Here is a 26350-nt window from a genome sequence, read left to right as displayed (position 1 = left end):
TCCCAGGTGTTTCCAGTACAAACCTGATGCTGACAGGTACTTGGGAGAGGCTGTCCCACTTCAGCAGGGAACAGCACAGCTCTGACAGAACCATCACACTCTGAGCTGTTAATTTAATTTTATCATTTTGTTTTTCTGAGCTGTTCTCACACCAGGTGATCTCACTTTAGCTCCCAATATTCTCTATCATCCATGTCCTGGCTGACACCATTAAAATGCAGCTTTGCCTCAAACTGAGATAACAATCCACAACTCCCAACAATTTCTGCAAGTCCAAGAGGAAATCCAACTCCCTCATCCCGAAGCATGAGCCTGCTTCCAAAACCTCCCCCTGCATCAGCATGGAGCATTCCCAAAGTAGGTGTTCCACAGAACTATGGAACTCTGCTTTCTGTACAGGAATTTTATTGAAATCAAGGTAATGGTTTTTTACACTAATGCCTCAGTGCATCCTTGAGAAGGAAAGGAAGGATTTTCTTTAAAAATTGTTTGTACATAAGACAAGAAATCATCCAAATGAACATTGTAACAGCACGATCCCTAAAACATGCACAGCTGGACCTGGGGCTGCAGGAGCTGCAGGGAGGGGGCTCCAACTTTACATTCAGAACAGAAGGAGAAGCAGGTGCCAGTGGCCACTGGCACTTTGTGGATATCAAGATCCAATCACCCTTGGTGAAATTTCAGCCTAGCAGAAGACAAATCCAAAGGAGCTACTGTTCATAGGAGACTGTGACTCTTTAGCTGGCCCTGCTGGGAAGTTCCCTGGTCAGTGCCACAAGGGAAGGAGCAGCAGAGCCACCTCCCCACCCTGCCAGTGTCACCAGGAGCTCAGGGCTCCAACTTCGTGCTCCAGCTCAGACACCAAAAGAAGCCTCCCCTTCCATCCCTCGACTTCCCTGGGCCAAAAGCAGATTCCTTCCCCCTTGAAACGTGTTTCCATTTTTTTCTGTGAGAAAGGAGCCCCCTGAGCTCCAGGCCAGAGGTGTCCCCAGCCCTTTCCCAGGCTCCAGCAACTCCAGCTCCTAGCCAGGCCTGGCTTGGGATGGAGATGTGCAGCTGGCACAGAAACAGCACCCCTGAGCCTGCATTTGGTTACCAGCCTTGGGTTTGGTTTGAAATCCTCCCAGAGGAGAACATTCATCCTCTGGCAGAGCCTTTCTCTCTCAGACCTTGGAGAAAGTCACCAGCCACCAACTCCAACCCTTCTCTGTCCTCCAGTTTCAGTGCACACCTTCCAGGAGAAGCACAAGCAGCAGCTCCCTGACACCTCAGCAAACCAGACTGGCCCCAAATTCACCGTAGCCAGTGCCAGAATAATACTCATTGCAGTCCACCCTCCAAAGAAGAGCAGGAGAAATCATCTGTGAGGAAGGAGATCCTGAACCGTGTGCAACCGGGCCCGTTGCTGTGTCCGTTCAGCCACCAGCCCAGGGGGAGATGAGGAAGAAGTGAGGATGAAGAGGCAGCCACTGCACACGCTGAGGTGAGCCCACACCCTCCTCCTGCCTGCAGGATCACCGCAGGAACAGGGAGATGTCCCCAGCAGCAGCACCTCCACCCGTGAGTGCACAAAGCCCAGACCCCATTTGTTCCTACCAGGGTGACACCGTGACCTCGTCATGGTGCAGCACAGGGAGCCACCAGATGTGGCCAGATGTGCAGGAGAGGCTTTGTGGGACCCAAACCCACCTGTCCCCGTTAGCTTGGCTCCTCTGTGGGACAGTTCCATCCCAGGTGGGAGAGCTGCAACCACTCCTGTCCCCACCCAGAGGAAGCCACACGGACACAGGGCCAGCATACACAGAACGCTCCGCAGGGGTGGCATTGGGACAGCAAAAGGAACACAAAAATCCTTTCAAGTAATTAACCCAGCCCACTCTTGAGGTGACAGCTGTGGGAGCAGCGACCAGCTGGGTCTGTCTGGGCGATAAGGCAAAAAGTCTGAAGTCCTGGAGGGATTGGGAGGTGGAAGGTGGCAGTGGTGACAGGTGGGAGTCACTCTGGAGGTTCCTTCTTCACACTCTGCCTCATCTCCTGGCGAGCAGCTCCAGCTCCAGTTACTTCTGCACACAGCTGGGCCAGGCCAGCCCGCCACACACGGCCGACAGGATGATGTACAGGATCACCTGGGGGGGAATTAGGGGTTCTCAGCAGTTACTGACTGCCACAGCACAGACCTGGAAACCCCAGATGGTCAAAGCCTTGAAGAACATGTCTAACACCCTGCTGTTCCTTCCACACCCCTGCAGCTGAGAAGTGTCCCCATGGAGGTGACAAAGTGCTTCCCACCCTGACCCTGCAGTTGCTCCATCCACAGTCCTCACAGGTGGAGAGGAACTGTCACACCAAAAAAAGCCACTTCAGAGTCACAGAAAGAGATCCCACCAGGACTGAGAACTCAAAAGTCACCCCAGCTCAAGCAAAGCACCTCAGCTGCTCCTGGGGCAAGCAGGGGCAGCTCCTGCCCATGGTGCTTCCATCTGCTCTCAGAGGGTGACAAAGGTTGAAGAAGACCTCCATGATCATCAAATCCAACCTTTGATCAAACGTGCCACATCCACTCATTTTCTGAACACCTCCATGGTGACCCCAGCACTGCCCTGGGCTTCATCTCTCAGGCAAGGAATTTTTCCTAATATCCAACCTGAATCCCCACAATGCAACTTGACCCCATTTCCCCACTTGCCTGGGAGAGGAGGCCAATCCCCACCCCATCACAACCTCCTTCCAGGTACTCACAGAGCCAGAAGGTCCCCCCAAGCCTCCTCTTCTCCAGGCTGAGCCCCTCCCCAGCCCCTCCCTGCAGTACTGATTGCCCAGGCCCTTCACCCTCTCCTCACACACGCCCATGAGGACACTCTGCCCTCCCAGGCAGAGCTGGGCACACAAAGATCCCAGGACAGCGACAGGGGTTTGGAGTTTCCAGGGGTTCAGCCTGGCACAGCAGCTCCAGGCTCCACACTCACAATGGACACGATGATGATGACGATGGTGAGCTTGAGGTTCTTCATACACATGGCTCGGGCAAGGTTCCTGCTGGTGGTTTTGAAAGTGACTGACTGCAAGAGAAAACAAGGGAAATCCCAGGATGGATTGGGCTGGAAGGGACCTAAAACTCATTCAGTGCCACCCCCTGCCATGGAAGGGACACCTTCCATAATCTCAGGCTGCTTCAAGCCCCAGTGTGCAGCCTGGCTTGGACTCTGCCAGGGATCCAGGGGCATCCACAGCTGCTCTGGATAACCTGTTATGGAAAGCTTGTGGTTGTCCTATCCCAAGTGTCCCTGCAATTCCATGCATCCAAAATAGGATTTGGGCACCAAATGACCCCAAACCCCTCCAGGCTGGGTCAGTGCAGCCATTCCCACACCCATTCCCACACAGCTCAGGCAGGATGCACCTGCCTCTGGAAGCAGCCATTCCAGCAGCTCATTCCACTGGGCAGTGCCAGCTTTTCCTACCAACCACCCTCCATGAGGCTGCAGCAGGCAGGAGCCACAGCCCTGGGAGCTGCAGTTCTGCCGTGGGGCCATTCCCAAGGTGGGGAACACCAGCCCTGGGTCTCCAGGGATGCCTCCTCCTGGACTGTGGGACATTCCCCCTGAAGGATGTTCCATCCCTTCAGCTCCCTGTGCTCTCCCAATGCCCACACTCCATGGGACAGGTTCTCCAGGAGCTCAGGCCAGCTGCTGAAGGAATTCCAGTCCCTTTCCCTAAAGCTTTACCTGACCTTTCAGCCCTGCCACCACCTGAGGACAGGGGAAGGTCTGAACATCTGGGACTGACTGACTGACATCCAAGACTGTTCCCTGCTGGATAAACTCCAGCATCTCTGCTGCCCTCCAAAGCAGGAGGGCTTTGGGACAGCTCAGGGATGTTTGGATCCCACACAGGAGCTCCTGGCACTCTCCCAGCCCGAGGACTGGATGCCACAGGAGCTGGGCACCAAGCCAGGATGCTGCAGAGGAGGATGCTGAGCCAGGGCCAGGGATTCCCAAAGGAAAGACAAAAAGCTTCCAGAGTGCACAGCACTTTGCTAGATAACTGTGCTTTATAATTACATTAATTTGGGTTTTTTTTTAGTCTTCATTTCCTCAGAAATGCTCCAAGAAGCTCTGGAGTCTTTAAAGATTATTTAGATGCAACAACTCAGCTTTTTTAATTTTAAATCAGCCACACTTTCTCTGCTGGTATCAGAACAACTCCACAGATGCACATTTTCCAGTTTATTTGCATCCAGCTGCCTTCAGCCTAGGCTTCCAGGGAAATGTAAATTGTGATTTTATGTCTCCTATCACTGCAGATAATGAGAGGGTTTTCCCCATCTTGGGCACAAAGGATGAGGACAGGGATGTGTCACTCCTGGCTGGCTGTGGCACAGGGAGCAGAGGGAAGCTGGATCTTTCCCAAACTGAAAAGCAGCTGGGAAACAGCTTGGAAGGGGAAGGATTCCCTGCAGGTCTCGATTCCTCTGTGTGCTTTAAGTGTCTCCAAGTGCTGTCCCCACCTCCCTGCTCCCTGGTGGGAGACTCACCGAATCCACGAGATTCTCTGTTTTATCAATCAGCAGCTCCAGCTTCTCTCCTCTTTGTGCCACAAGGTCTGGAGAAAAGAGACAAAAAAATCCAGCTCTGAAGGCGAAATCCCAGGGCAAAAAGCTGCTCCCAACACCCAAGCCCAAGCCAAGAGCTCCTGGCTGTGGCTTCAAGCCTCCCTGGGATAACCAGGGCCTTAGGGAACAGCATCGCATCACACAGGCTGCATTTTGGGACTGAATTCTGCTCAACTCCACATCTCACCCTCTATTTTGAGTGGTCAGACTTGGCAACACCCAAACCCAAACCAAAAGCAGGTGCAGAGAGCATTTCCCAAGGAAGCAGTACCTATGTTCCGGACCATGATCCCTTTGAGTTCGTCGATCTGGGCTTGTGTCTCTGCCACCTGGTCTGGGCCCTTGCTCTCCGAGTGGTATTTCTGCAACAGACAACATCATGTTTTACTCTTTCAGCTAGGTCTTATGAGCTCTAAGAGGATTTTATTACACTTGAGATAGCTCTGCTGCTTGGAATGGTACAAAACTAGTAGGATGGTTTTTTAGGTTATGTTGGACGCAGAAAAAGGTTTAAAAAAAGCAAAGTAACAAAGCTCCTGTGCTGAGGGAGATGGAAAGGCTGGGATATTCCTCTAAAATGGCTCCCCATGGCTCCAAAGACAGCCTGGCTTTTCTGATAAGGCAATTCCAGCTTATTCCAGCCCTGAAGAGCTTATAAAGTGATGAGTCAGCACTTCGGGTAGTTTCAGTCCCCACACACCAAAGCCTGGTGGAGAGGAAAAGCTCCCTCCTCACACACAGGAAGTTAATCCTATTCATTACACGCTGGCATTGTTATTCCTTGCTCTCCCCCTGCTGTGGAAGGCAAGGAGCAGCTCCTGGAATGAACTCCAGCGACTCTCCCTGCTCCAAAGCACCTGCACAGCCCCAAATTCCAGTGCAAACTTCAGGCAGGAGTAGTGCAGGTGCAAATCCTTCCACAGAGCCCTGGCCTCACCCTGCACCACCACTGGTACAGCTGGAACTGCTCCACAATTCCTACACTGGGGAGAGTTTTGCTGTCCCCACAAAGCTGTGACACCCCCAAATCCAGCCCTTCCACGGGGTAAGCAGCAAAAGAGCCAAGCCCTCCCTGGAGAACAGCCCCAGCAGAGCTCTGAGAGCCTCCCACCCCACCAGAGGCTGGGGACAGCCCTAAGGCCACCATTCCCAGGACACCTCATCTTTAATCCAAGGGACGTCTCAAACCCCCCCAAAACCCCAGGCAAGGAGGATTTCTGGGGGAGCAGCCAGGGCCTCACCAGCTGTGCAGCCAGCACGGAGGAGAACTCGCTGTTCATGGCGTAGGGCAGGGCGGTCTGCGCCCGCGAGCCGTACGTGGTCTGGAACCGCTTCTTGATCTCGTTCAGGAACGTGAAGGCTCTGGAGCGCTCAAAGTCCTGCCAGCAGAGAGCACAGAGAGTCAGGACACACAGCCTGCAGGGCTGGGGCTGCAGCTCCCAGCTCTGCCTGCCTGTCACACTGCCTGGGACACTGCCAGCCCCATCCTCCGAGGGGGAGGATTTCCTACAGCGCTTCCAGAATTCAGGAGCACCAGGCAAGTTCCACCGGCAACTGGAATGGTCTCTGCACCAAGAGAGAAACTGGGCAAAGCCAAGAACTTCACCCCAAAACTCACAATCCACAGGGCTGGAAGGTCCCTCCCATGGCAGGGTTGGAATGGGATGATTTTCATGGTCACTCTGGACCCAAAGCATCCCACAACTCCAATTTGAGCTCCAGGCTGAGTTCAAAGCTGTAACTGAGGTTACAGCAGCTCCAGTGGGAGAAAAGGCACCTCAGAGCAGCCCTTACTAAAAACTGCCATATGGAAACCAAAATCCCCCAATTTCCCAGGGCCTGCCCGGGCTGTAGCTGTGTCCCCAGTACTCACATCATCTGTGATGCACAGGTAAATGATCCTGTCCTGGCAGATGTAATGGAACAGGTAACTGCAGGGAAAGGAAAGGAACAAACAAAATGTCACTGGAAGCTGCCCCATTTCCAGAATTTCATTTTCCAGAAGCCACTGCTGCCTGTGGGGCCTTTGGGGGGTGGCAAGAGAAAATTCCAGTTATTCTATGGAGCTGACACAGATAAACAGGTCCAAGGTAAATGTCCAGGGAAGTGAGGATAAACTCTCTGCCCTGAAGGTCTGTTCCCATAAAAAGTTAAAAAATCCTTGCACATCCACAACTCTCCAGAAAGGAGTGAGGTGAAACTTGTCTGGTACCACCCTGCAGATTCCTCACAGAGGACAAGAAGGATCCCAACAGCAGAGAGAGAAACCCAAGAATTCCTGATGCCAGAGGGCTGCTTTTCCTTGGAGATTTATACAAAAGACACAGAAGTTCTTCTTAAAAACAAAGAGAACTCATTAAATGAATGTAAGGAGTTCAAAGTTCCTCAAGTTTTTCCTGTTTCAGAACAGGATGAACTATTTTGGACAGAACCCAGGGAGTTTTTTAGCCTACAGGCTGGGAGGCAGAGGATCCCTGGGAGGCTCCAGACAGGAGGAACAACTCCAAGTGCTCACTGAGCTTCCCAGCTCCCACATTCTGCCCACTTACCTCCAAAAATGCACCACAGCACTCCTGAAACTCAACTTTTCACTTGGTTGAACAGCACTCAAGGCAAAGTTATTTCCTCTCACTTAAAGGAATAACTTAAAATATTAAAATTAATCCTTAAAATTCCAGCAGGAGAGAAGAGCTGTAGCATCCAAGGTGTGTCAGCCTCCAGAGAGGCACTGCCTCCAAAACATCTCCCACAGGGACTGGCTGCACTCCTGAGCATGTGGAAAGCCCAGCCCACTTCTGTATCCTCAGAACAGCTCTGATACAACACCTTGGACACCAGAGAGGATCCAGCTATGCTGCCAATTCCTAAAAAAGCTGAAATGGGCTCCAACGCCTCTAAATCTGGTTTCTCCACAGTTGTTTTAGTTTGTTCCCATTGACTCAGCCACTTCCCACATGCAGGGATTCACAGGTGATGAAGCACCATTACTCCCTGTCCTACCAATCCTGACCAAGGGTTCAGAGAGCTGGGAAAGCCCTGGGAGAAACTCCTCTGTCCTGCAGACTAGATTTGGGGCAGCTCAGAATGACCCCATGTGATCTGTGAGCACAGCTTGTCTCAAAGTCCCCAAGAAGGGTGACATTTCACCTAAAGCCACCTTCAAACCTCAGAAAATCCAGGGGAAGTTTCCAGAAGCCGAAGATTCCACAGCAGGGCACCCTCCAGCTCACTTTGCAATTGTATAAAAATGGAAAAAATGATTTTGTATCAACTGCCTTGTGCTGCTGCTGGAGCTGAACTCAAATCCTGGTTATGCTGCAAAGTTCTGGGGGTCAGAAGTAGCTACTGAGCTGGTGGCACATTCCATCAAATGGGAATTTGGACAGGAAAAAACTGCAGAATCACAGAAACACCCCCAAACACACCCCACCCAGTTTCTCCCTGTCTTCATGCATCCCCACAAGTCCCCCAGTGTGGGAATCCAGGGCTTCCCTCTGGCTGCCCTGGCAGGTCTGGGACCCTGGCAGGGGTCAGGAACCCCCCTGGACAGAGCCCCCAGAGACACTGGCTGTGATCTCTGTCCATGGAAAAGAGTTTTCAATCTTACAGGATGAATTACAAGCTCTGAGTGTTTGATATCAGTAATAATTAAGTGTGGCACGGGTGCAAAAGTAAAATTTTAGGATTCTAGATTAGGGGTCCAAAGGGGACAAGATGGAGGAAATTGGGTGTGTTTTGTCCTTTTTCTCCTTCTTCATGCCCTCCATGTTTCACTGTGGTGTTGGCATTTTTCTGTTGGTTCAGGCTGGGGACACACTATTCAACGTAGGTGACAGATATTGGCACGTTATTGTAAATCCAGCACAGGTAGTTTGTGGTATTTAATGTTTGTAACATCCCACTGAGGGCAGAGCCCCACACGCTGCCCTGCAGGACAGAGCTGCGGCAGGGCAGCAGAACATGTTAGAGATAAACAGAATAAACACCCTTGAAACAGCACAGACCAATTATGGCTTCTGCTTTGGCAGCGGGGCAGAAAGACAGAGACTTTCTACAATCTCAGAATCATCAATACCTCAGATCCCGACACCCCAGAGCCCAGGAGAGGGGTTACTCACTTGCCATGGGAATAGGTCAGTTTGTTGTTCTCGGATGGGATTTTGGCCAGGATCTGCTCGGTCACCTCCAGGAAGTTGCCCCCACACCAGGCGTGCTTGGCCAGGATGGTGGTGCCCCTCGCCACGACTGCAAACAGGATGGCCATGGCTGCTCTCCTGCTTGGGACACAACAGGGTGACATCAGGACTGTGGGCACCTGCAGGGCGGCACAGGGACCTGCACAGTGTCCCGTGGCCAGGACTCAGCCAGGACACCACAACCACAAAGTTCTCTCATTTCCCCTCTTAGGCTCTGCTCACGACGACACAAAACCCTCTAGAAAAAGGGGTTTTATCACCTCTGTGCCCTGTGAGGGTGGCAAAGCTCAGGTTGCCCAGAGAAACTGTGGAGCCAGCATCCCTATCTGAAGAGCAACCAAGGCAGAAACCAAACCCAACAAGTTTATGAAGATGAAAGAAAGCTAAGCCTTGGATAAGTCACATTAAATGCTACTCACAGCAGAGGGAAGAGCAACCCCAACAGCCAGAGCAGCTGTGGCTGCCCCTGGCAGTGCCCAAGGACAGGCTGGATGGGCCTTGGAGCAGCCTGGGTTAGCAGAAGGTGCTGGGAGTTGGAACTGGATGAGCTTCAAGCTTCTTTCCAACCCTAAGCCATTGTGGGATTCCCTAAGTCTCCAGAGCTGGAAAAACATCCCTGCTGCCACAGAAAGGGACACTCTTAATCAGCTCAAGTATCAGCACATTAATCTACAGCCAGAGCCAGATCTAACACATGGAGCACATGTCAGAGCCCAGCTGGGACAGCTGCCCTGCTCATCCTGCACATCCATAAGCCTCTTTTCTGCTCAGGAAGGACTTAGGACGACTTTGGACCCCGCAAAACCCAAAAATCTCATTTTTCACTTTGCACTTGGACCCTACTTATTACCTGCTCTGTTCTGTGCCTCAACAGATCTGGCACGATCACAGACCTCCCCTGAACCCCCCAGGAGACCTCTCTGGGAGCAGCCACAGAGCAGGAGTGGTGGCTGAGCTTCTGGATCCACATTTTCCATCTCCCTGGCACTGCCTGGTGAGAATCAGGGATCTCTTCTGGATTAACAAGGCCGTGAAGGGAGATCCAACCACCACCCCAGCAGGGCTCACCTGGGCAGGCTGAGCCCCACAGATCCAGGCTTGGCCAGCACTGACCAGAGCATCTCCAAACCTCCCACAGGTCTGAGCCCAGCATTGGAGGGGAAATGGATAAAGGCATGGATTTACTCACACGACAGACTCCACACAACCACCTGGGAGCACTGCCAAGGGGAACAGAACCACGGAATGGGTGGGGCTGGAAGGGACCTCAAGACCATCCCCACGGCAGGGACACCTTCCACTGTCCCAGGTGGCTCCAAGCCCCATTCAGCCTGCCCTTGGCTACTTCCAGAGATCCAGGGGCAGCCACAGCTGCTCTGGCTGTTGGGGTTGCCCTTCCCTCTGCTGTAAGCAGCATTTAATTTGACTTATCCAAGGTTTAGTTTTCTTTCATCCTCATGAAAAATTTGTTGGGTCTGGTTTCTGCCTTGGTTGCCCTTCAGGTAGAGATGCTGGCTCCTGCAGGAAGCTTCCAAGGAATTGCTTATTCCTTTATGCTTCAGCTCTGAGTAAGCTCCACTTTGGCTCATTTTCAGGCTGAAATGCTCCTGTCTTAAATAAGAGTGTGAGCTAACTCAGCCCAGGGAATTCACTGCACCCTCCTGGCCCTGCAGAGCCACTGGACACTGAGGCTTTGGCCTGCCCAGGGCTGCCCCAGGCTGTGGAGCCAGCACCAGGGAATCACAAACACCTCTTGAGCAACCAGCTGAGTGTCCAGCACCAGGAAACCACTGCCTGCTCCTGCAGGCACCCAGGAGCCACAGAAAGGAGCAGAAAGCACATTCCCAGAGCCTGCCCCTGCCCTGCAAGGACCAGCTGAAGCTCAGGGTACAGAGCCCACGCACACAGACACCTCAGTGCCCTGAGCAGAACAAGAGCAGCCCCAGCTGAGGATTGTGAAGTGGTTTAGACAATTCCTACAAATCTCTGCTCTTTTAATATTGGCTATTAATGGAACCCGAGGTGACACTTCAGCAGCAGAGTGAGGTGACACTCGCTGGCACTGCAGGATCCCCCAGTCCTCAATGCCCTGAGTTCCTGGCTCTCACCTCCGCGGATTCACAGCCCTCATCTCCCCGAGTTCACAGTCCTGACTCCCCAGATTCCTGGCCCTCGCTGTGCTCAGGACACAGGAGCTCTGTGCCTGGCAGCAACACCAACCCCAGCTCTGAGCAGAAGGGGTTAAATGAAATAAAACAGATTAACCAGGAGCATTTTTTGTACCAGCCGTGTGTTACTCCTGTTAGTAACACAAATCTGCTAAACTGCCACAGAACGTCCTTCCTCAGCAGTTACAGGAGAATGAAATCCCTTTGAATCAACCCCTCTGCAGAGCTTTTTTCTATCTAAACTTACAATGTCACACAGCTGGAAGCAGCCAAGACCAAACCTTCCAAAAAGACAATGCAAGATGCATGAGCTGCTGTCTGAGGTCACTCTGGGGATTGAACTGAAGGATCCTAGAAACACAGAAGGGTTTGGATAAAAGGGACCTCAGAGCCCACCCAGTGCCACCCGTGCCATGGCAGGGACACCTTCCACTGTCCCAGGCTGCTCCAGCCCTGTCCAGCCTGGCCTTGGGCACTGCCAGGGATCCAGAGGCAGCCCCAGCTGCTCTGGGCACCTGTGCCAGGGCCTGCCCACCCTCACAGGGAACAATTCCCTCCCAATACATGGGCATGGAAAAAAGGCACAAAAAAACCTCTTAAGGAGCATCAGAAACACGGGCTCAGTCTCAGCATGATGTTTAAAACTGCTGTAGGGGTGATTTACCGTTTTCCAGCGACTCTTCTGGCCCAAAAGATTCCCAGCTCAGTGCCAGTGAGCAATGGAAAGTCCCTTCCAGAAATCCTCCTAACAGAAAGCAAAGGGCACCGAGGAACAAGGGGAGGTGTTGCAACCCAGTGAGTTGCAAACTGCTGCAATAAAGAGATCGTTTGAGCAGGGTGAGCTCAGCAGAAAGCAGCCCAGGCTTCCCTTTAACCTCTGCTGGGCAGTTGGAAAAATCATTATTTCATTATAGAATATTCCACCATGAAGTCCTGGGGCTCTCCTGTTCATTTTGAACCTGAGATTTGCCACATTTGTGCTCCAGCTTATCCCAAGTTCAGCCTCCTTTCTGCACACACTTTACTTTGGGTTCCCCCACTGCATCACTATGGAACCAAATCACCAAGGAAATAAATCCACGTGGTCTTCCAGCCCCATCACGTTTCCTGGAAGCAGCATTGCAGGGTTGGAGGAGGGTAAGGACACACAACACAACGGTGATTGAGTAAGCAGCTCTCTAACAAGGGAACACATGCAGCCCAAAGCATGGAATCAGGGAACTGTTGAGGTTGGAAAAGCCTTCCAAGAGCATCGAGCACAACCATTCCCCAGCACTGCCAAAGCCACACTGACCCATGTCCCCAAGTGCCACATCCACATGGCTTTAAATCCCCGCAGGGACAGGCACTCCACCCCTGCCCTGGGCCCTGTCCAAGCCAGAATGTCCCACCTAAACCTCCGTGGCGCATCCTGCCATCCTGTCGCTGTTCCCTGGGAGCAGAGCCTGACTCCCTCCAGCCTCCCTGCACCCCCTGCCAGCACACCTGTGCTTAATTAATTAACTAATTAAGCCATGCAGTGCTATATCCGCAACACCATCCACTCCCAGACACACCAGTAACACCTCAATAATAGGTAATACATGGGTAACACCCCAGTAACACATTAATAACACCCCACTAACACACTAAAAACATCCCAACAGCATACTGGTAACAGCCCCGATAACAGGCCAGTAACATGGTAATAAAAACCCAGTAACACAGTAATATAACCCCAGTAACACAGTGATATAACCCCAGCAATACCGCGGCAATATCCCAGTAACATCCCCGGTAATAGGCCAGTAACACAGTGCTATAACCCCAGTAACACAGTGATATAACCCCAGTAATACCGTGGTGATATCCCAGTAACATCCCCGGTAATAGGCCAGTAACACAGTGCTATAACCCCAGTAATACCGCGGTAATATCCCAGTAACATCCCTGGTACCAGGCCATTAGTACACTAATAACACACCAGTAACACGGCAATAACATCCCAGTAACATCCCAGTAATACGGCAAAAAAACACACCAATAACACCCCAGTAATACGGCAAATAACACACCAATAACATCCCGGTAACAGGGCAATAACCCACCAGTAACACGGCAATAACCCACCAATAACATCCCAGTAATATGGCAAATAACCCACCAATAACATCGTGGTAACACGGCAATAACCCACCAATAACATGGCAATAACACACCAGTAACACCCGGGTAACACCCCCGGTAACAGGCCACTAACACACTAATTACATCGCAGTACCAATCAGTACCACCCCAGTACCAATCAGTACCACCCCAGTACCAATCAGTACCACCCCAGTACCAATCCGTAGCACACCAGGCCGCAGCAGGTCTCCCATCACACGCCGATAAACCCCGGTAAGCCCCGGTAACCGCGGCCACCCCGCCGTGCCCGCCGTGCCTGTGCCGAGCGCGGCCTCCTCCCGCCCGCAGCGCCCGCCGGCCCCGGGGCTGGGGCTGGGGCTATGTCCGGCCGGACCCCGCACCCGAACCCCCGGCCCGGCCCCCCGCGCTCACCGGCGCTCCCGGGCCCCGCCGGCCCCGGGGCTGGGGCTGTGCCCGGCCGGACCCCGCACCCCAACCCCCGGCCCGGCCCGGCTCGGACCCCCCGCGCTCACCGGCGCTCCCGGGCCCCGCCGGCCCCGCTCGGCCCCGCCCGGCCCGGCCCGGCCCCGACGCGTTTCCGGCCGCGGGGCCGCCGGGAGCCCCGAGCCGCCATGGCCGGCAGCGGCAGCGGCAGCGGCAGCGGGCCCGCGCTGGAAACCGTGAGGGGCACCGCGAGCCGGGCTGGGGTCGCGGCCGGGAGGTGGAGCGGGGGGCCGGGCCCTGCTGCTGAGGGAAAGCGGCCTCACGTTGTGCCGGGGAGGGTCAGGCTGGATATTAGGGGAAATTCCTCCACAGGCAGGGGTGGAGAGCTTTAAATCCTGCAGGGATTTACAGCCCTGTGGATGTGGCACCTGGGGACATGGGTTGGCAGTGCTGGGGAACGGCTGTGCTCGGTGGTCTCGGAGGGCTTTTCCAGCCTCAGTGATTCCGTGCTTCCATGATTCTGTCATTCCCAAGCCTGGCTTAGTGGTGGGGTGGCATTGGCATCAGGGCAAATGGTGTCAGGATGGTTCCAAGGGACGCTCTGTCATGCTGTGATGAACAGCAGCAAGTGGAGGTCAGAACTAGCCTGGTTTAAAACTAGGTGGAATTTTGGAGCTTTCCCTCCTCCCTGAAGGTGTTTTGGTCCCACAGCAGCACCAGAGGTGGCCCAGTGAGATCTACAACCCTCCCAGCTACTCTGGGGAGCTGATCCTCACCCTTCAGGTGTCCCCCACCTCAGGGAGGTCACAGCTTCTCTCCTCTCCCACTGGTGACAGATCCAGGCGGATGGGACGGACGGGAACTGTGTCACATTCGTGCTGCACGACGAGGATCACACCCTGGGCAACTCCCTGCGCTACATGGTCATGAAGAAGTGAGTGGGGCTTCTGAGTGCCCTCCCTGCCCTGCTCTGGCCTTCTCCTTCCTGATCCACACCTCAGCTGTCCCTGGGACGAGGCAAACGATCCCAAATCCCCTCTGTGCATGCCCTTCCAGCCTTTGTGTCAGACATGGAGCCCTGCTCCCACCTGCTGCTCCTCCTTTTCCTTGTGCTGTGCCAGGACCCTGAGAGCACCAACAGCCCTTAAAGGACCTGACCAGCCTCTCCTGAGCCTCCACCCACACCCTCCTCTGCCCAGGAACCCAAGTTAAGCTCAGCCCAGGGCTTTCAGTCCCTCCTGAGCTGCTGGGGGAGTAACTCAGTCCTGGACTCTGTTTACTGCCCAGAGAAGCTGTGGATTCCCCATCCCTGGCAGTATCCCAGGCCAGGTTGGATACTGGGGCTTGGAGCACCCTGGGATAGTAGAAGGTGTCCCTGGCCATGGCAGAGCTGGGATTTGGGGGCCTTTAAGGTCCCTCTGATAAATCACTGTGGCAACATAAAAGAAGCTGGTGGTGGCCAAAGCTGAGGGCAAAGTTCCAGCACTCAGCTCAGCTGCAGGAGAGGCTCTGCAACATTTTGGGAACTCCTCCAGTGCCCTGGACCTATTCCACCCAGCAGAGCAGCAGCAGGTTTGGTTACAGAGAGAATTCCAAGCATCCAGGACCCCGTGTTTGGATCTGCAGAGCTGGCACTGCTCTGGTTGTGGTGCCAGCACGGTGCCAGCTGTGTCTTTGCCCTGTAGAGCTCTAGCTCAGCTCAGAGAGAGATGGGTGTGAGGGAGCAAGGCCACACAGGGAGTTTCCCCTCGGCACATCCCTCCCCTAAGTCATTCTAGAAACATCCAGAGCCCCAGCAGGCCTGATGTGCCCTGAACCTCTGACTGCCGTGGGATTTGCTGTGGACTGGCTGGGTCTCACTGCTCCCTCTCCCCTCTGCCCTCCTGCAGCCCTGACGTGGAGTTCTGTGGCTACTGCATCACACACCCCTCGGAAAGCAAGATCAACTTCAGGATCCAGACCAGAGGTGAGGCTGGGGCTGTCCCTCTGTGGCTGGGGCCCTGTTGTCATGGAATTCCCCCTGCTCAGGCCAGCTTCCCAGGAGTCTGTGAAATAAAGGAAAGCCCTTTCTCCCTGCCCTCTGCCAGGCACTGCAGTGCTGAGCCCCATTGCTGAGCCTCAGAGGCTGCTCCCAGAATTCTGCTCCAGCTGCAGTGGGAAGCAGCATCCCTAGCACTGCAACTGTGGGGCTGGGGAGGGGGCACACCCCTGGGGAGGTAAGGACTGCCCTTGGGAAGCCACCTCCCATGTCCCTAATACACCTTTTCCCATCTTTTCCCAAAGGGGCTCTTCCTGCTGTGGAGCCATTCCGGAAGGGGCTGAATGACCTGATGGGTGTGTGCCAACATGTGCTCAACACCTTTGAGGTGAGACATTCCTGGGGAGCTCAGGGTCAGTTCTGTCCCTTGGGCCATTCCTGAAGAGCTCAGGGTCAGTTCTGTCCCTTGGGCCATTCCTGGGGAGCTCAGGGTCAGTTCTGTCCTGTGGGCCATTCCTGGGGAGCTCAGGGTCAGTTCTGTCCCTTGGGCCATTCCTGGGGAGCTCAGGGTCAGTTCTGTCCTGTGGGCCATTCCTGGGGAGCTCAGGGTCAGTTCTGTCCCTTGGGCCATTCCTGGGGAGCTCAGGGTCAGTTCTGTCCCTTGGGCCATTCCTGGGGAGCTCAGGGTCAGTTCTGTCCCTTGGGCCATTCCTGAAGAGCTCAGGTTCAGTTCTGTCCCTCATTTCCAGAGTGGGAAGCTGAGGCCTGTTGGAGACACCTTTGGCAGGAAAACCTGGGAGTATTTTTTGGCCAGGCTCTGCCTGGTCTGTGGCATGGCCTGGTTCCCTTTCCCTTGAAGTGACTGTAAACTTCAGTCACTTCCAAAAAAAGCCCCTGGAGCTCTGTCAGAGCTTCCCAGCCTTTCCAGGCTCCAGCCAGAGCAGTCCCAGCACAGCAGGGTGGTGGCTCTGTGCCACCCCAGGGACACGTTGGTGACATTTGTTCTTTGCTTTTGTTTCAGAGGAGCATGAAGGAGTTCAGGGCACAGAAGGAGGAGGAGATGCAGTAGCCTTTGGGAGTGGCATGAATGTGTAACCTCTTGTGTTGAATTCCCTGTGTCCAAATGAGGTCGTTTTTGTTGGGGTTTTTTTATGACTTTGCTGCAAATTGTATTTTCTTTAATAATAAAAAGTTTATTAATTTAGATACTGCAGAGCTCATTATGTGTTCTGCTCAGCACAGGGATGGAAAGTCATAGAACATGGAGACAGATTGCTCCACAGATTGGGAAATTTGGGAAAATTTCTGCTCCACAGATTGGGAAAATGGGCTAGTCTTGATATTCCTCAGTTTCTGTTTTCCTTGAAACCCATTTGTCTTCATGATTTATTTGTAAAACATTTACATTTCAGTGAAAATTAAGCTACAAGTCCACCCCAACACCTGGAAAATGTTTTAATTGCAGGTCACGTCTCTGCTCCCCTTTTCCTCTCTCCATTTTTTTTCTGTGACAAGGTAGAAGAGGAGAAGAAGGAAAAGAGAGAGAGGGAAAAGAGAGATGTAGGAAAACCAACAAAAAATTGTAAAAAAACTGATAAATACAACTTTTTCATGTAGTTTTTCTGAAAGTTTTGGCAAGAACATTAGAATGGAATCACATGGATTCACAGACTGGTTTGGGTTGGGAGGGACCCCCACTCCCTCTCCTCCCACCCCTGCCATGGGCAGGGATTCCTTCCCCTATCCCAGGGTGCTCCAAGCCCTGTCCAACCTGGCCTTGAAAATTGATGGCAAATCACCTGGGGGATGAATTACTGCCAATAATAAATTCAAGAGAGCCCTTTCCCATATTTTACTTGGTTCTAGTGGCTCTTCCAGCTGAGATTGAATCTTCTCCACTGCCTTTCCCACCTCTACATGACCACGAGGACATCTCTGTCCATTACAAGGGTTTATCCAGGCTTTGCTTGGCTTTTACAGCTGGGAATTGTCACTCTCCCTCTTCTCCTCACCCCAACATTCCTTCCCTTCCCACACGCATCCCCCCACCCCACGTTCCACCCTGAGGCAGTGGCCAGAAGTCCCTTGGTTTTCCTGGAAGGAAATGAAAAGTCCTGTGAGGATGTGAATGCCCTTCCCTCTCTCCCTCTCCTGCAGGGGTGACTGCAGGGACCAGGGGCTGGGCTTGGAGCTGGTCCTGGGGAATGCTCCAGCTCCTTCCAGTTGGGTTAGGACACAAAGGCAAAGCTGATTCAGGCCCAGCCAGGAGGAGCCTGGGAGAGGATCGGAGGGGTCCTGCTGTCCTTGTGCCGTGTCCTGGGCAGTGACAGGGATTTAGGAAGAGCTGTACTTGTTGCTCAGGCGGGAGCTGCTCCGGTCCAGCCCCAGCTCCTGCCCCGTGGCTTTCCACTTCCCAACAGATCCCTTCTCATCCGTGGGGGTGATGCTCAGGGCCGGTCTCTGGCACCAGCAGCACAGGCAGGACTGGGAAGACATAAGAGGGAGAGGTCACACACGTGGGATATGGGAAAAGAGGAGGAAATATTCCCACATCGTGCCGGCAGGTGGCCCTGAACAGTGCCAGGCTGGGAATTGCTGAGCGCTGCTGTCCTGCATTTTGCTGGGAACGGGTTTTCCAGGATAGGGCTGGTGAGGGTGGGAAATGAGGATGCTGAAATTTGGGGTATTTTTTTGTAATTGTGTGTTCTTTTCATTAGGGGACAGAAAATAAAGGTGAAATACAGGTGATGCTTAGCTGGGCTCAACTCCCATCCCATCCCATCCCATCCCATCCCATCCCATCCCATCCCATCCCATCCCATCCCATCCCATCCCATCCCATCCCATCCCATCCCATCCCATCCCATCCCATCCCATCCCATCCCATCCCATCCCAATCTCCTTCCCTTTCTTTCTCAGGGCTTCACTAATCCTAAAAATTATCTCCCAACATCTTGGGTTCAAAGTGTGCAGCAGCCCCAGCTCCTGGTCTGAGGGTTTGTGGGGATGTTCCTGTCCCAAAGTGACAGGGAATTTTTGGCTTATCCTAAATCCTGCTCTCACAAAAGCCTCCCCCCAGCAGGGCACTGAGCTCTGGTGTACTTGGAGAAGATAGGTATCTAACAGGGAAAATTTGGGATGAAGAATAAGATCAGCTTGTGCCCCTGGGCCTGGTGAGTGCAGCCAGGAGCTCTGGAAGGATCATTCCTACCTGGAAGCAGTTCTTGAATTTCCGGCTGACAAAGTACAGAGCCACGGGGTTGATGCAGGAGTTGAGGGAGGCCATGTTGATCCCAAAATAATCCATCACCAGGAGAAAACTGGGATGGGAAGGGAGAGAACAGATATGTCAGAAGCTCATGAAGAACAGAGGGAATTTCCAAACTGCCTGGCCTGGGATCCTGCTTCCATGGAGGAGCAGTGACTGATAACAGAGCTGAGCACAAATCCATCCTTCCCTGAGAAAAAACACTTTTCCTTGCATGGAGCATTCCCTGAGGAAGCCAAGAGCATGAGCTGTGATTTCTCCTGGTGCTTCCTGATGTTCCCAAACCCCAGCACAGCAGCAGCCCCTGGCCTGGGCTGGATTTTGGCTGATGGATGGAAGGGGAGGGAGACGGAGGAGCCCTCAGCCCTGCTGGAAATGTTCCTGTGCCTAGGAGACCTCAGTCTCACAGGAACATTCCAAAATATAGTTTAACCCTTCTCATGGGGGACATGAGAAGGGTTAAATTATATTTTATAAAATACCCCTCCTCTCTGTGCCCATCAGGAGGGCAGTGCAAGGAATTACTGAAAGCAGGAGGTGGAAGGCAGATTCCCCCAGTCTGGTACAACCTGACAGGGCCTGTGCTGGTGCCAGTGGGGTTCCCAGGCTGGTGTCACCTTCTGGGGCTCCCAGGCCGGTGTCACCTTCTGGGGCTCCCAGGCCAGTGTCACCTGCTGAGGCTCCCAGGCCAGTGTCACCTGCTGGGGCTCCCAGGCCAGTGTCATTTGCTGGGGTTCCCAGGCTGGTGTCACCTTCTGGGGCTCCCAGGCCAGTGTCACCTCCTGGGGCTCCTAGGCCAGTGTCACCTTCTGGGGCTACCAGGCTGGTGTCATTTGCTGGGGCTCCCAGGCCAGTGTCACCTCCTGGGGCTCCCAGGCCAGTGTCACCTTCTGGGGCTCCCAGGCTGGTGTCACCTCCTGGGGCTCCGAGGCCAGTGTCACCTCCTGGGGCTCCGAGGCCAGTGTCACCTCCTGGGGCTCCCAGGCCGGTGTCACCTCCCGGGGGCCCTACCTGAGCAGCTCGCAGCGGTTTGGGTCCATCTGGTCGTAGATGGTTTTCTTGAGGATGCGGCTGAGGTGCAGGGGCAGCCAGCAGAGTGCAAAGATCACCACCAGGCAGAACACGGTCTTGGCCACCTCCCGGCGCTGCCAGACAGGAGCAGGGGGGAGGATGAGCACAGGGGAGCAGGTCCCAAATCGTGGAATGGTTTGGTTTGGATTGGAAGGAATCTTAAAGCTCGTCCCGCTGTGGGCAGGGACATTTTGCACCAGCCCAGGTTGCTCCTGGAATTCTGCATCAAGTCCAGGCTGTGGAAAAGGGCAGGGCAGCAGCAGCTCCACGTGGGCCAGACCCCTCCCCACCATCGCTCCTGGTGGCTCTGCTGGGATGGTGTTCCCTGGGACACGGGGCCTCCTCCATCCACCCATCATGCTGTTAAGGTGACAACCAGCTGGAGCTCCTCAGGGAATCATTCCCAAAGCGTGGGAGGGGACAATGAACTCTTCCTGCACCCCTTGTCTGGGATTTGGCACATCCAGTGTGGTGTGTGCTGGGATAAATGACCAGGAGAGCTCTAATGAAGTTGGGCTGTGGCCAGAAGGGTTTGGGGTCATCCCCGAGGCTGGAGATTATGGAGCTGAAGGCCCTTTTCCCTGGTGTAATCCCTGCACCAACATGCCAAGTTCCTCTGTGAGGCATTGCCAGCTCATCCTGTCCTTCACAGGGATGGGAAGTGTCCCCCCTCCAACAGCACTCTTTGGGAATGCCAGGATTCCTCCCTGGCTCTCTCACCCGTTTCATGTGGTCGTTCAGAGCAATCCTCATCCCGTTCCTCTTGCTCAGCATCTCACAGGACATGAGGGTGTAGAAGATGCCCGTGCACACCAAGGGCAGGCAGAAATAGAAGCCAAAAAGCCACCAGTCCTTCACATCCCGGTAGAACTGCGGGGGAAAGGGAGAAGGAGCAGCTGGGAATGGGGAAAGGGCAGCAGGGGTAGCTTGGGATGCACATGTACCCTCCTGGAGCAGGATTGGGATTTGGATTGGGATTGGGATTCGGAATGGGATTGGGAATGGGATGCACACATACCCTCCTGAAGCAGAACTGAGATTGGGATTTGAGTTGGGATTGGGATTGGGATGCACATGTACCCTCTTGAAGTGGGATTGGCATTACGGTTGGGGTTGGGATGGGGATTGTAATTGGGATTTGGGTTGGGACTGGGATTAGGATGCATACGTATCCTCCTGAAGCAGGATTGGGATTAGGGTTGGGATTGGGATGCACAGGACCCTCATTAAGTGGGATTGGGATGGGTATTGGGATTGGGTCAGGATTGGGATTAGGATGCACACTTATCCTCCTGAAGCAGGATTTGGATTAAGGTTGGGATTGGGATGCACAGGTACCCTCATTAAGTGGGATTGGGATGGGTGTTGGGATTTGGGTTGGGACTGGGATTAGGATGCACATTTATCCTCCTGAAGCAGGATTGGGATTGGGTCAGGATTGGGATTAGGATGCACATGTATCCTCCTGAAGCAGGATTGGAATTAGGGTTGGAATTGGGATTGGGGTGGGGATGCACGGGTACCCTCATGAAGCGGGACTTCTGCTCCGAGGCCAGCATGCACACCCACAGGTGCTGCTCCCAGTAGCTCAGCTCCACCATGTCGAAGGCGATGGCCTCGGGCACTGCCAGCACGATAGCCACGGCCCAGATCAGCAGCACCTCCATGGCCTTCCACATGGGGATCCCAATGCCCTGGATCCGGCTCCAGGACGCCACGGCTCGGTACCTGCCCGGGGTGGGAACGGGACAGGAGCAGATGGGAGTGAGAAAAGCAGCCAGGGAGGGGAGCAGAAAGGGCAGGTTAGAATTGTCCCCAAAGGTCCTTTCCCTCACACCTTCCTCCTCCACCTCGGGACCTTCCCAAGTGTGGGAATGGGAAGCAGGGGCTCAGTGGATGGATGGGATGGGATGGGATGGGATGGGATGGGACGGGACGGGACGGGACGGGACGGGACGGGACGGGACGGGACGGGATGGGATGGGATGGGATGCGATGGGATGCGATGGGGGCTGTCTTTGGCCACCCTTCCTCACCACTCCACCCACACCATGATCCTCCCCTCAGCCTTTCCCAGCAGGATTTCAGCTCTGTCACCAGAGACTTCCTGCTGGATTCCAGCTCCACATGAGAGCAGTCTGTCCCCATCTTGGCACTGACCTGGGAACGAGCTCCTGGCTCTGCCTCTGGTCCCAGCCAAGGGCCAGGGCAGGCTCGGCAGGGCAGGGGTGGCTCTTGTGTCTCACCTGTCGATGCTGAGGGCACAGAGGCTGAGCACCGTGATGCCCACGGAGGCTTTCTGGATGAAGGGCACCAGCTTGCAGACCTGCACCCCGAAGGGCCAGTCCTTGGCCAGGAGCTGGGGAGGATCCACATGTTACCAGGCTGCTTTGGGAACATGCTCCCAGCTTCCTCTCTGTGGGTGCACCCACGAGGTGTGGGGAAACCACAGGGAGCAGGGAGAGTGCCCTCAGCTTCCCACCACTGGGAATGTGGGCGCTTTCCCACGGTTTGCTGGCACTGGGAAACTTTCATTTCCCTGACTGGACACAGAGATGAAGGATGGTCCAGACAGCAGGCCCTGACTCCAGACCCTGGGGGGTTTTGAATGGATCTGAGTCCTAAACTCATTCTGGGTTGTTGTGAAAGTGAGAATGAAAGTCTTGCTCTGACACAGCCGAAGTCCAGCCTGGACAGCTTCAAAGCCGTGTGTCCCAAGCCTTTAGCAGACTCTGACCCCTGAGCACGCTCACTTTCCTGACAGAACACGGGCTCTGTGGCCCCACACTCAGCTGGGACAAGCAGAGGTGGGGACAATGTGTCCTGACGGCTGGAGAAATCCAGGCCACTCCTTCCAGAGGAGAATGAGGCTGAGGTCACAACCCTTCTGTCCCCCTGGCCCCTGGAGCCCTCCCTGAGGCTGCCCCAGAACCACCCACCCATTCCAGCTCTTTCCTTCGGCCTCAGCACCAACACAAACCATGGAATCCCAGAAGGGCTTCAGAGGGACCTCAGAGCTCATCCAGTGCCACCCCTTGCCACGGCCATGGACACCCTCCACCATCCCAGGCTGCTCCAAGCCCCATCCAAGCTGGCCTTGGACACTTCCAGGGATCCAGAGGCAGCCCCATCTCTTCTCAGGAGCTCCTCCCAGGTTTCTGAGGTGGGATCACCCCCCTGCCCGCCGTGCCAGGCAGAGCCCACCTTGTAGACATTGATGGGCAGCGCGATGAGGATGTAGAGCAGGTCCCCCAGGGCCAGGCTGGCGATGAGGACGTTGGGGCCGTTCCTCATGCACTTGTTCTTGTAGATGATGCGCAGCAGCGTGGAGTTGCCGATGATGCCCACGATGAAGATGGTGCAGGACACGATGGTGTTGATGTACTTGAAGACGTGGCGGATGTCGGCGGGCCGGGCGCACACGGGCAGCAGGGGCGGCTCCGAGGGGCCGCTCCCGCCGGCGCCGTGGGACACGTTGGGGGCCAGCACACCCCGCAGCACCAGGCTGTAGGCCTGCTCCTGGCCAAGCCCCTCCAGGGCCACCGTGCTCTCCTGGAAGGCCCGCGGGGTCTGGCTGTGCCCCCCGGAGAAGAGGCAGCTCAGGACAATGGCCAGAGCGGCAGGAGCTGGGATTGGTCCTGCTGAGGGCGTGAAGATGGAGGCAGGAGTCCTCATGGTGCTTGTGGGGTGTCCTTGGGGTCCTGCTGGGATCTGCCAGTGGAGATATTGTTTAGCAGAGGATGGAGAGGTGGGATATTGGAGAGAAGAAAAGTTGCTCAACCTGGAGAGGAGGAGGGTGAGGTCAGACCTCACTGGGGTCTGAAAGCTCCTCACAAGAGGTAACTCCAATCTCTGCTCACTGTGAGCAGGGACAGACCCCAGGGAACTGCTGAAGCTGTGCCAGGGAGGGTCAGGCTGAGTATCAGGAAAGGTTCTTCCCCCAGAGGTGCTGGCACTGCCCAGGCTCCCCTGGAATGGGCACGGCCCCGAGGCTGCCAGAGCTGCAGGAGCCTTTGGACAGCGCTGCCAGGGATGCCCGGGTGGCATTGCTGGGGGTCTGTGCAGGGCCAGGGGCTGATCCTGTGGTTCCCTTCCAAGCTGGATAATTCTATTTTATGAGCCAATTCTATTTATGAGCTGCTGGAGAACTCCATCATCCCAGCAAACAGAAACGATGCCAGATCGGATCCCACCAGGCCAGAGCTGTTGACCCTGAGGGTGGGGTTTGTGCTGCTAAATTTAAACAGTTCAGCAGAACAAACTGGAAGGGGAACAGACCGTCCCTTGTGCCTCTGACGTGGCCCTGCAGTGGCTGGGACACCTGCCTGTGCTCCTGCATTGCTGCTCCTGTCCACAGTCCCAGGTCCCTTCTGTGCCCATCCCACCCTCACTTGGAATCCCAGAATCACTGACATTGGAAAAGCCCTCCAAGATCATTGAGTCCAAGCTGTGCCCAATCCCCACCTCGCCACCAGCCCAGAGGACCAAGTCCACTGGATATCCAAGGAATATCCAGTGTTCCTTGGATACCTGCAGGGATGGGCACTCCAAATCTCCCTGGGCAGCCCCTTCCAAGGCCTGTGCACCTTTTCCATGGGGAAATTCCTTCTGGTATCCACCCTGAGCCTCCCCTGGCCCGGCCTGAGGCCGTTCTCTCTCCTCCTGTCCCTGTTCCCTGGAGCAGAGCCCGATCCCCTGGCTGTCCCCTCCTGTCAGGGATCTGTAGGATTTAGTTTTGGGGCATTTTGTGCCTGACAGGTTGAGGTTGCAGTTTTGGGGCACGCCCAGGACAGGTGTCCACTGGGGGCGTCCCAGCCTCTCCTCCACACCATGCCCACAGGATTGTAGCTCTCAGGAGAGAGCAGACCCAGCTCAGAATTCCTGCCTGAGGTAGGAATTCTACCTTTGATAGCTTTGGATGGCACAGCCACTCGTGGCTGGAGGACAGAGCTGGTGCCAGAGCACCCCTGGAACAGGGAACGTGCCCAGAGCCCCCCGCAGCCCTGGGCTCTTTCATCAGCCCAGCCTGACCTCAGAGCTCTGCTAAAGAAAAATGTGGAAGCATAAAAACCCTGGGGCTTGGCAGAGGAGCTCATGTGAGGGAGGATCACAGGACAGGGCTCCTGCCCAGCCCCTCCACGGCGCAGCTGCAGAGCACTGGAGAGGAAAAACACTTCCTCCCCATCTCGCCTTAAACTGAGTCAAATATTTTATTAAATCCAAAATTTAGGCAAAGAGAAATGGTTCTCTCCTGCCCAACTGCCCATTTACTCCTTGCTCTTCCCATCTTGGAGTGCTTGGAAGCACAGCCCTTCCTCAGCTGAGGGAAACTGAGGCACAGGAGTATCAAGAAGCTTGTTCAGCTGGGAAACCAACACCAGCACGGTTAAACCCCAGATCCAGAATTGCTTTCACCCATCCCAACTGTGCCCAGCCCAAATGGCAGCTGAAGCCACTGGAATCCTGGCATGGATTCAGGGAATAAGGGAGAGACTCCCAGAGAGAAAATCAGACTGAAAACTGATTCAGTCACCTCAACTCTACAGAGCCTAAATCTGCCTGAAAGGTGCCATGAGTGGGATTGGAATCCCTCTTCCCTGGGAGCCCAGGAGAGCCCAGCACATCCCAGGCAGCATCCTCACCTCCAGCAGCCTCTCCTTCCATCCTCCTCCTCCTCTCCCTCCCTTCCAGAGAAGTTCCACCACTCCAGACTCATCTCTCCAGACACCAAACACAGCTTTTTTGTGGATAAATATTACAGCACAATCTCTATGGATGGAGGAGAGGAGGGAGGGAGGCGACAGCAGCACATCCCACCGCTCCCTGCCCCGAGCCCAGCCTGCTCCGGGAGCAGAAGGAGTTTCCATCCCAGGTGTGCTGGATTCCTCCTCTGCCTGCCACCTCCTGTACCTTGTCCAGGCACTGTGATCCCTCCAACGCCTTCCCCAGAGGGAAAAATCCCTGCAAAAATTCACCCTGACACAAGGAATCGTTTTGTCTGCAGATTAATGCACAGAACAGCAAAGCTTTCCATCGGAGTCGTTACCTTCCTGCTGACCATGGAATTTGGGAGCTGTTCCTCAGGGCTCCTTCCCCCTGCCCGGGACGCTGGGCATGTCCTGGGGGAGCTGCACTGCTTTGGATGCTGGAGTTGGCTTTTGGGAGGGGCTGGAGCTGCGGGGAACGCTCCTTCCTCCCGTGCTCCCGCAGTGGGAGGTTTTATAGAACATCCCAGGGCTCCCCCAGCGCAGCCCCTGCGACCAATGGCTGAGGGAGGGATGGGGATGGAGGAGGGAAAAGCGGGAGAAACACGGGACAGCTCTGGGAAGGAGTGAAAAAACAAACAAATAAAGCGGCACAGGGGGTGGCACTGTCTGCTCCATGAGTGACAGGATCCCCATCTCAAGATTTGTTCAAAGCTGCTGATGAGAACTGGACCAGCCTGGCTTTTCTCAGTGGTCAAGGCTTGTAAATAGGGTAGAAATCATGGGTGTATGCAGGAAA

General features: G+C 54.7%; 3 protein-coding genes across 7 annotated transcripts; 1 reads left to right on the top strand and 2 right to left on the bottom strand.

Moving 5' to 3' along the window:
• Nucleotides 1-388: 388 nt before the first annotated feature.
• VAMP7 (vesicle associated membrane protein 7) lies at nt 389-13750 on the bottom strand. 4 transcript variants are annotated; one of them, XM_002198876.7, is made up of 8 exons: nt 13619-13750; nt 8734-8889; nt 6489-6546; nt 5857-5994; nt 4887-4977; nt 4538-4605; nt 2970-3062; nt 389-2129 (listed from the first exon to the last, which is right to left on the bottom strand). In XM_002198876.7, the coding sequence occupies exons 1-8, from the start codon at nt 13717-13719 to the stop codon at nt 2061-2063; spliced, it is 774 nt and encodes a 257-aa protein (XP_002198912.2). In that variant the 5' UTR covers nt 13720-13750; the 3' UTR covers nt 389-2060. The 4 variants fall into 4 exon arrangements, with proteins under 4 accessions (XP_002198912.2, XP_072785338.1, XP_041572136.1 ...); XM_072929237.1 differs by lacking the exon at nt 13619-13750 and adding an exon at nt 13518-13607; XM_041716202.2 differs by lacking the exon at nt 13619-13750 and adding an exon at nt 11644-11784.
• Nucleotides 13645-16713, top strand: LOC100189957 (RNA polymerase I 16 kDa polypeptide-like). Of its 2 annotated transcripts, XM_030272817.4 has the most exons (5): nt 13645-13765; nt 14366-14463; nt 15419-15495; nt 15813-15895; nt 16529-16711. In XM_030272817.4, exons 1-5 carry the CDS (start codon nt 13718-13720, stop codon nt 16574-16576), a joined length of 354 nt encoding a protein of 117 aa, XP_030128677.3. In that variant the 5' UTR covers nt 13645-13717; the 3' UTR covers nt 16577-16711.
• A 166-nt stretch (nt 16714-16879) lies between these two features.
• Nucleotides 16880-26055, bottom strand: LOC100221701 (endothelin receptor type B). Its single transcript, XM_002195230.6, has 8 exons — nt 25893-26055; nt 23051-23557; nt 22093-22205; nt 21370-21574; nt 20567-20716; nt 19787-19920; nt 18719-18827; nt 16880-17991 (listed from the first exon to the last, which is right to left on the bottom strand). The coding sequence occupies exons 1-8, from the start codon at nt 25905-25907 to the stop codon at nt 17842-17844; spliced, it is 1383 nt and encodes a 460-aa protein (XP_002195266.4). The 5' UTR covers nt 25908-26055; the 3' UTR covers nt 16880-17841.
• Nucleotides 26056-26350: the final 295 nt, after the last annotated feature.

This window comes from Taeniopygia guttata, chromosome 4A, assembly GCF_048771995.1.
Source record: "Taeniopygia guttata chromosome 4A, bTaeGut7.mat, whole genome shotgun sequence".
NCBI lineage: Eukaryota > Metazoa > Chordata > Aves > Passeriformes > Estrildidae > Taeniopygia > Taeniopygia guttata.
This window is presented reverse-complemented; position numbering and strand designations above follow the sequence as displayed.